Source organism: Bactrocera latifrons, unplaced genomic scaffold, assembly GCF_001853355.1.
Source record: "Bactrocera latifrons isolate USDA-ARS-PBARC rearing strain unplaced genomic scaffold, ASM185335v1 scaffold_79, whole genome shotgun sequence".
In the NCBI taxonomy this organism is placed as follows: Eukaryota; Metazoa; Arthropoda; class Insecta; order Diptera; family Tephritidae; genus Bactrocera; species Bactrocera latifrons.
In genome coordinates this window covers 923,425-933,547 of record NW_017537478.1, presented here as the reverse complement: position 1 = coordinate 933,547, position 10,123 = coordinate 923,425, and the positions used below count along the sequence as shown (strand labels likewise).

The 10,123-nt window shown below is 35.6% G+C and overlaps 1 protein-coding gene across 4 annotated transcripts in view; it reads left to right on the top strand.

Annotated features, from left to right (window-relative positions):
- Positions 1-9,751, top strand: part of LOC108976643 (heparan-sulfate 6-O-sulfotransferase 2) — an 85,686-nt gene extending 75,935 nt beyond the window's left edge. For 3 of the 4 annotated variants that reach the window (XM_018945872.1, XM_018945874.1, XM_018945873.1), the window contains exons 3-6: positions 3,652-4,047; positions 7,600-8,148; positions 8,206-8,405; positions 8,728-9,751. In XM_018945872.1, coding sequence (XP_018801417.1) covers positions 3,652-4,047; positions 7,600-8,148; positions 8,206-8,405; positions 8,728-8,863 — 1,281 coding nt within the window. In that variant the 3' untranslated portion in view covers positions 8,864-9,751. The remainder of the gene's footprint in view (positions 1-3,651; positions 4,048-7,599; positions 8,149-8,205; positions 8,406-8,727) is intronic. The other variant, XM_018945875.1, reaches the window with a different exon arrangement.
- Positions 9,752-10,123: the final 372 nt, after the last annotated feature.

Genomic DNA, 10,123 nt, shown 5'->3' with positions numbered 1-10,123 from the left:
TTAGAAAAAATTAAGCCTTGAAATCTAATATTTTTTGTAAGAAAATTGTTTTAGAAAATACAAAGTAATGAAACTTTTTTTATAAATTTTTCTTTCGGAAAAAAGAATCAAGCATTGAAATCATTCATCACAGAACTATGCAACCCATATTTTTATATTGGAGCACTTCAAAAATTACTATACAAATAGAAAACCAAGAATTTCTTTTGTGAACTGTCGCCTTCAAAAATATGCTTTTTTTGTAACCAATTTTATTGCCACATATTTATCCATCCATACTACAAACTTTTTTCACCTCCGCGCTAACCTACCCGCTTTTTTTACTTTCAAGTGCTTTTAAGCATTAGCCTTAGAGTAATCTTGAGTGATTTCCAAAAAAAAAATTAAAGTCAGAAACATACGAAGTGTAGAATTGCGCATCACTCAATAACTGTCAGAGTTGACAAGTGACATTCTCATGTGTTCGCTGTTTCGCCGTTTTGCTGGTTGCTTCTTAGCATGTGACAGGAATTGCTAAGGTTCTACAATGTTGCAATATTGCACTCAAGCTAAACGACACACATATCAATATTATTTTGGCTTACCCACAAGGAAAGCGGAAAACCCTTCGATTAGAACTACTTGAAAAAATTTAACAAAATTTCCATTTTTGTAAAAATGTCCAATTTTCAGTTTTTTTCCTTCGTCCAAGTTGTAAGTTAAAGTTTTAACTAAAACATGCATCTTTTCACATTAGATGATCCTGTATGGAGTTACCCTGCCAATGCGGGCGCATCTTTTTTCCAAGGGGCACCGAATATGGCGTCGCAATTTCCGAGTTTGAAATATTTTTTCCAAAAATTTCAGATTTTTTTTATTAACAGTGTATGTTTGTAACAATAAAAAATTGTAATAAAATATTTCATTTTTATATGAGAAAAAAATTAAAAAAAGGACTGTTTTTACCCGAGGAAAAACATATAACCCCTTAATGTCTTCATAACTTTATGTTAAGACATCGCCAATATTATCAAATAATCTCCATGCAAGTTCACCTGATCCCTGACAAACGCATATAGTATAAGCAATTAACTACATCTGCATCTGCAGACCACACAACGCGCTCTATCCACGGCTTAATTAGATATGATGTTTATTTCATTTAGTGATAAGCTCAGTAGATCTTGTGCTGATAGCTTAAATGCTATAAAAAATATATATTTCGTAGTCGTAGAAATTTTTATTAGTGAGAGGTTTAGCAATATTTCCTGCACGCACTCCATTCATATATATTCCGTACTTTATGTACCGTATGTGCGTATATATGCATTTATCTCTATAATGCTTTTAGTTGAGCGATGTGTGTGCGCGTGTGTGTACCATGTCAGTTGGCATTTCTAAGCAGCATGCTTAGATGCGGTGCTCGTTCCGTTGCATCAAACACATTTATTGCATATCCTGTCGTTTGTCTGCTCGAACATTTTTCGTGGAGAGCTAACATATTTGTACATTTTATGTGTGTCAATCGTGTTGTGACTTTTGAGATAACTTTACACCTGTCATATAATTTGTCGACGAATATTTCAAGCTTAGAGCTTTAGTGAGATTTTTTTTTACCTATGTTTTTGTTTGTTACCATCTCCTTCCACATGAAATGCTTTAGATTGCTAAATGTTGCTGGTTTAATATAAATTATGAGTCTTTAATTGACTGCTCAAAAAAACGTAGGATATAAAATTCCTCATATGCTTATTTCCCTCAAATATAGTAGACTTTGATTACGGTCCAAACAGACCTTTTATATATAATCTGAATGTCTCACCTTTTCTAAGCATGCATCGTTTCAAATCAAAACCACACTCCGAAATAATCGTTCAGTTGTCTTAGCTATATCAAAATAGTCATTGGATCTCGGCTCAATAAATTCTTCTGTTTTCGATTATCAGATAGGAAAATTCATATCTCGTTTCCAATTTATTTTCATAGATTTTGTAAGAAATTGAATGCCTAACAAAATGGCCTCTTATGTTCCATATAATATACATATATTCCATGTAAGAACTTGTAAGATTTCACAGCAAGTAAGAAAGAGCTAAGTTCAGGTATAAGCGAACATTTCATACTCATTCTGAGCACAAATAACGCATATGTATATTGGCTAATATATGCGCTTTAAAGTCACCCAGAAGTAATAAAAACCTTTATATTAAGTATTTGGGGGCTAAGGAAAGTATTGACCCAATTCAACCCATTTTGGACACACACATATACTACTATCAAGAAAGGATTCTGTCTGAACTTCAATTACATATCTCATACATTAACCGATATTTTCATTTAAAAATGTCAACTATAAGCAGTGGGTCCACATATTCAGTGCCTAGGTACTTGAGCAGTTTTGGTTCGATTCAGGCACTTTTTAGTCATAAGTTGTCACACTTCAAACGCACTAGTCGTGCACAGTTTTATCCTGATATAGTAATTCATTCCTTCATTTAAAAAGCGATTGAATGTTGGCATAGTATAGCGGCTTAAAAGCTGGTGCACCCTGTATATGCAGTAATCTGCTTAAGGTTATAAGAATTGTGGATTCTTGGCACCAAAATCACTGTTGACCAGTGTAGTGGACATGATAAGCGAGTAATAAAGCATTTGGACTTACTATTTTTTGTATTTGATTCTTTCGTGTTTCTTTTCCGACGAATTCTTAATGTGATTTGGATGCAGGCTTTCAACTTTGTTAAATGCGATAATCTACCAGTTTACGCTTCAATGATTAGCTCAACGTGCTTTTGTTTTGCATTTGCGTATGTATGTATGAATGTACACAGGTATGTATGTATTTCTCTGCAATAAGTGTAAGCGTTGCCAAATTTTCGTATTCCAAAAAATTAGATAAATGAAAGCATTTGATGCTGATATCTCGTTACAAGAGCCAACATTTTATGAATGCCGACCCAATTGCGCACATTAAGATAGGCGTGCATACGAAATATGCACACATGCATACGCAGCGACATACATATGAATATACTTGATTGTATACATATGTGTGTAAAAGCTCGCAGGCAATTCACATTAAGCTTGTTAATGAAAAATTCATACTCTTTCGCATCATCAGATTGCATACACGCACGCACACACACACATACTATGCACCAGCGTATCGCCGAAATAATTTTTACGTTTCGTTAAGCGGAAAATGAAAGGAGTTAATTAATTGCAATGGCGATACATTTGTACGCCAGTTGATATATTTTGAGTATTTCAAGCGCTTGAGATTCCATTTGATTTCGTTTGCATGGATCAGCTTGGAAAATCCAGTCAATGCCTTAATACACTTTCCGATGATGTATTCCGGTATGAAACACCGAAAATCCGAAAATCCTGCTATTTACACTCATACATGCACATGCATGCGGTTGATTGCAGCTAAAATTTTAATTATAGCCGAGCGCTGCTTTCATTGAGTGAGCTAATTGAATTTCAGGCGCTTCGCTTTTCGCATTACGCACGCATTTTTTCGGCGTAATTGCGAATTTTCGAATGCTTTATGGTCATATTTGTCATAAATTTTCATAAACACTCGTAAACATCAGCATATCGAATATTTTAATTTATTTCTTATTTTAATGTTTTTTTTTTTTTTKTCTCATTKCTCCATATCAACAGGTCTGTGCGCTCTCGAAGCGCGGCATGATGCTACAACCGGATATACTGGCCTACAATGAGGCGATAATGCCACCACCGGGTGCCGTGGGCGCTGCCGCCGCGTCGGGTGTGGCGAACAATGCGTACGGTGTGCACCATTATCAGCATCAGTCACATCAGCCGGGTGGTAGTGGCGGCGGCGGGTCGGCCATGGCGCTGGCATCCACATCCTCGAATAGCGCGAAATCAATACAGCAAAATGTAATTATCACCAATGCCGGTCTCAGCTATGAGGATGTGCTCAACGATGATTTTCAATTCGATATGGACGGGCATGATGTGATGGTGTTCCTGCATATACAAAAGACCGGAGGCACATCGTTTGGACGACATTTGGTGCGTGACTTGGATCTAAAGGTAAGTCAAATGAGCAGACACAATACACAATTGCAAGCACATGTTGGCAGCTATATACTGTTGTGAATGGGCTTACATGTTTGTACATAAGGGTGGTACTTAAAGTCGTTCAATTATTGAATATTATTTTTTGGACGCAGTTCTTTAATTGGTTGCTTGACAAAGTTTTTTTGTACAAAATATAAATATTATGTGATCAAAATAATTCTTAATCGAATTAAAATCAAAGTAAAACTGAAATCTCGCGTTTTATTGCCCAAATTGTTGTCTAGGCTATAAATTCGGTTGTATGCACTGATAAAAGAGCAATCAGCTGATGCCTTTTAATCAATGAAAAAATATGAAATGAAAAACTGAAGTAAGTTCAATTGTTGATCCTTAATCGAACTTATCGTTAATCGACTAGCCGACTTTGCGAAAGGCAAAAAACTGGTTTCTAAATTATAAACTTAATGTAATAAATTAATTTGGCAGTGAGAAGGACTATTAGCCTTATTTTCTTGATTTGAAGTTTTCAATTGAACTTTGACTTCCGGCCTTCGGATTTATTATATTTATTGGTGGGCGAAAAGTCTTTTCGTATTTCTAATCAGATTTTAACTTATTTTATCTTAAATAAGCAAATATGTAGCATTTTGGTAGACACATTATTCCATTAGTGTAAATCGAAATTTCGAAATTTCCAGAACGGAAGCGAGCGAACCATTGTTCTACTACACGAATTGATCGTCTCCGTAAACTTCACAAATTTCGTTGGTGGCCTGCGTGACATTCTTCTCTTTGTTATATGTACAACAATTACAAAATAAAGCGAACTTCTGCATTACTTTTTTTTCAAATTCCCCAATTTTATTTTTCTTTCGTTAAATGAAGCTTAAAATCTCACCTTTTCAACACTATTTGGTATGTCACAATGTTATTGGTAGCACTGGAGATATACGACTGCTACGACATTTTCTAACAAATTACGAAAATATTTTTTCGACTACCCACTATTTAACATATAGTAAAACTGTAGCAGAAATGTATAGTACATTTTTTCTGTACTATCTCCTGTATTAGTTCAAAACGGTTGATCGCTTGAGTTTTAAAAATTTCCATACCTCCTCTTAAGAACCACCCTATCATGTTTATATGTATGTATAGCAACGACAATCAATATAATGAGTTTATTTTTATTTATTTATTGATTACTATAACCATATTCGCGTGAAATGAAATCAAGGATTTGTGACAATATGCCAGTATACAGTCGGGCGACATGTTGCCTATATTGCAGAAATACACATGAGTATGTGAGTGGGTGTGCGCCAAGCTTCTGTACCCACTCTCATTGTGCCTGTGCCATAGATATTTCTGAATTGCTGCAATCAAAATTGGTTACTTATTGCAATTTCTGCTTATAAGCCATGCCACATGTTCGAAATTGCTTAACATTGTTTACAATTCCATTACAAATAAACGAAACGTGATATACATTCGCAAGCACTAACAATTATTTTACTGCATTTTGTATAAATAATGGTTCGAGACACCTGCGTATCTTGGGAAGAGCTCGGTCGTAGGCTAAATGCTGTAAGAAGCGTGTGGGATGAACTCATGGAATGTGGTGAAATAAAACAAAATAAATAAATTAAATTTGGTACTTACGTATTTTGCCTTTATGTTTCGGGATTAGAGAACAAAAACAAAGGCTTTTTTTTATCCAAAATATTCTTCATTAAGTTCTATATACTTTTGCATGTGTTTGAACTAATTTTTGTAGCACTTTTGCCACTTTGATTGAGGTGTCTCCAGAAAATGCTTTGTGAATGCATCAACTGCTTCATCAGGCTCGAATAACTGAGACCTATTAGTTTATCCTTTACGAACGGGAATAAAAAGAAGTCAAGAGTTGGATGGCTCATAAAATTGAAAGTTTGAGTGCTGAAAATTACAATTGTTTCTGTCGGTGTCCGAGAGCTCGTGAAGAGTGTTCCGTTCTCGGCGGTTCGTTTTCCCAATTTCTCGAAAGACAACTCATAAACAAATGATTGTGTACCACTCAATTTCTGCGTTCTTCTAACAGATATGGTTGCAATATGCCAGGTATTCCAAAAAAGCTGGCAACCATTTGCATGGAAGTGCCTTGTGCACGAATAGTTTTTGTTGGATTCGGCTCATCCTAAAACACCCATACAGTCGGCTGTTTCTTAATTTGAAGCACCTACCCGGAAATCCACGTTTCATCATCTGTCACGATTTCATAGACGTGTTTCGAAGCAACGGCATCATATTTTTTCATATTTCTCTGGACTTATCCACACGAGCCTTTTCTTGAGGTATTGACAAATTGTGTAAACTTCAACGTGACCAAATACTTTTTATAGTCAAATGTCCTTGTAATATTGAATTGGGTTTCACTAATGCCTATAGTTGTCTCTCTGGCACGATAGGTTGCAATGCGATGTTGCAATATTAGTTTGCGCACATCATCAATGGTTCCGCAAAAATAACCGATTTTGGACAACCTTCACGAAACTCATTTTGGTGTAATTTGCAACATCGATTGAATTCACCACCCCAACGAAACATTGATGCTTGATGGAGCTTCATCGTCAAAAAAATAATTAAGTCCATCTATGCACTCTTGATGAGTTAATCCACGTCGAAAGTTGTAAAAAATAATCGCGGGAAAATGTTGGCGATTTAATTCCATTTGTTTGTTGTTTGCCTTTTTTGATTGCTATAAGAGTTAAATGTGTGAAAGTCCGTCAGCTTTTGACCACTCCTTGTTTAATTTTGCAAAGCAATATTTGAAACTTTGAAAATGTTTTGAGATCCAACTTTAAATCATTAAGCTGTATCAAGCCAAGTTCTTGCTATTGTAACCGGACTTTCTCCTGGTTGATTTATTGCATATTTGCTAGTTTTTTTTTTTTTTTKCCCGGGTCATCGACTTGCAAGCTTCGGAAGAGCCCATTGAATGAAGTACAGAGGGTTCCATGAGCCTTACACTGCATCCTTTTATCGCAGCTCACTAGCATAAACAGCAGACTCTCGGTCTCCCCGCTTAACAGTCAGAAAATAACCTTGACTTTGACTTGACTTCCCAGAAAGGCTACTTAAATACTTATGTATGGGTGTCGTACACATTTAAATAAATTGTGTGTTTTTATTTGAAGTTGAAATGATATCTTCTGACATGACAACCGGGCATTGCGGTCATTTGTATGCAATTCGTCGTCTCATTGTTATGAACTGTTGACAGGATGCAGTGAATTATAAATAATTTCCATAATTCACGAACATTGCACGTACGAAGTTGACAACAATATCCGTAATAAATTCCAAAGTTTAAGTTCAGCAAATTGAACTCCGGGAAGAGCTCAACCGAGATAAAACCACTGAATTGTTTACAAATGCGTATGCACATATGTAAATACCTAAATTACTGGACATTTACGAACGTTGCACAAAGAATTTGCATATTTCAAATATACATACATATACATAAGTTATTTAAATAAACAACACAGTCATGCTAATTTCGTTTTCTATTGCGCATTATAGCGACCCTGCGAATGTCAGCGTCAGCGCAAGCGTTGCTACTGCTTCCGTCCACACCGCAATGAGAATTGGCTGTTCTCACGCTACTCGACCGGCTGGAAGTGTGGCCTACACGCCGACTGGACGGAGCTGACCAGTTGTGTGGATATCGAGTTGGATAAGAACGAAGGCGAGACGGCCAAACGTCGATACTTCTACATCACGCTGTTACGTGAGCCCATCTCACGGTATATGTCCGAATATCGGCATGTGCGACGCGGTGCGACGTGGAAGGGTTCACGGCATTGGTGTTTGGGGCGTCAAGCCACAGCGGCGGAATTGCCACCCTGTTACAAGGGCAAGGATTGGTTGGATGTGGATTTGGATGAGTTCGCCGCGTGCGAATCGAATTTGGCGGCCAATCGACAGACCCGCATGCTAGCCGATCTGGCGTTGGTGGGCTGTTACAATAAGACTGCTATGCCGGCGCACGAGCGCGACCGCGTGATGTTGGCGAGCGCCAAACGCAATTTAGCCGCAATGGCTTACTTCGGACTCACCGAGTATCAGAAGGTATCACTTATATACCATATACCAGTGTGTTATTTAATCAAAGTTTTATTTTTGTAGATTTCGCAATATATCTTCGAAGAGACATTCAATCTTCGTTTTGCGATACCATTTGAACAACATAATACAACAATATCTGCGTCGGCGGTTAACAATCTGCGACCGGATCAGAAGAAACGCATCGAGGAGTTAAACAGCTTGGATATCGAGCTATATGCCTTTGCAAAGAATTTACTATTCCAAAGGTATGGTTCGTCGAAGTAAGCTAATACATTATTTCAAATTGACTATTTACCTAGCTCTGGTTGGAAATCTTACATTTTTTTCGCGACTTAGATATAATTGTTTGAGCCATTTATATAACTGTGTTAGAAACGTTTGATAATCGAGAGAAATTCTATTTTTTAATATAATTTTGCTGAACCCTTCCAAGACGAGAATTTGAGTTTCATAGCAGCTATATGCTAAAGTGGTCTTATACTGTTATCTTCCATCCAGAGCTATATTATTTACAGATACCAAAATGAACTTGAATTAAAAATTACTTGCAAATATTAATTTTACGACCTTCTTGCATTGCAGATTTGAGCGCCTAAAAGCAAAAGACAACGATTTCGAAAAGCGGTTTGCCAATTTGGGCAACATCTACTACAAACAGGGTGTTACCGAATTCAATTGGGACAGCAACATCGATGACACACTAAGCACCGATCATTGAGCCCAAACGCTGGCAAACACAACAGCGTGTTGAGGACATCCTTATGCAAGCTATATATGTATATGTCTGGCTACATTTGTTGCATAATTGCAAAATGGACTTTACTTAGATTTAAGCGTACATTTAAACGTAAATATTAGTGGTAATTCTTAGGAAAGTCTACGACTCTATATATTTATGGAAGCTGGTATTATTTGCTAGTTTAAACCCGTTGATCTGTTTGTAATCGGTTCTACTGTTTATGTGTTGCTATTGTAAATATATTTCTAGATTTTTTTTTTAGCGCATTTTAGTCACGGATGGAGTGTCACAATTAGTTGCAAGTTAATAATATTATTCGAAATTAACGCTCGATATGTTTATTGATAGTCATATGGTTTTACTGTTAACTTTAAGAAAATACGCTAAGCCAAAATTAGTTTAGACATTAGTTATAAGCTTAGTATGTAAACATGAAACGAACGAAGAGTATTTTTGTTTATTTTATTAATATAAAAAATCAGTTTCTATATGAATTCCTACTTTTACTTTATATAATACAAAGTATTTACCTATTAGTAGGTGAGAGACTAATGAAAAGCTAGAATATCAAAAGCAAACGTTATTATAAACGGTTTCCGTACGCATTCACCAACCCAGAAGAAGCATTTACCATATAAATCTTACTTAAATCTCCTTTTTTTGTAACATTGTTTTTGTAAATACCGTACTATGCATTTTCCATCATTTTGTTTGATTTGTGGCCAAATTTAATACCGATATTGATTATGTTTTTTGTTGTTTTATTAGTCAAAATATTTATATAAGACAATAACAAATTATAATTGAAATTGCAATGCTTATCTAATTATGATTGCTTGTGAAAACACAAACCGAACACTTTTACAACAATAAAATATTGACAGCATAAACAAGCCAAAATTAACAGAAATCCATAAATTTGAATAAATAAGTAATTACATAGCATCTTAAGGCAATAAGTCACTGCGAAATTGTAAACATTGCAACGTTGTAAATAACTGTATGCAAATGTCATATTTATACATACTTACATACACACATAAACAATAAAACAACAACCAACAAAAAATATCACTCATATGAAATAGAGTTAAAAATTGCATTAACAAAAATAGAAGAAACAAAAATGTTCGAAAGAATATCAAAATACACTATGTGTTAATCATTTTACTTTATTTAATGCATTTATATCATTTACTGTACATGTATGTATTGTATGTTGTGCCATTATGTAGAAAT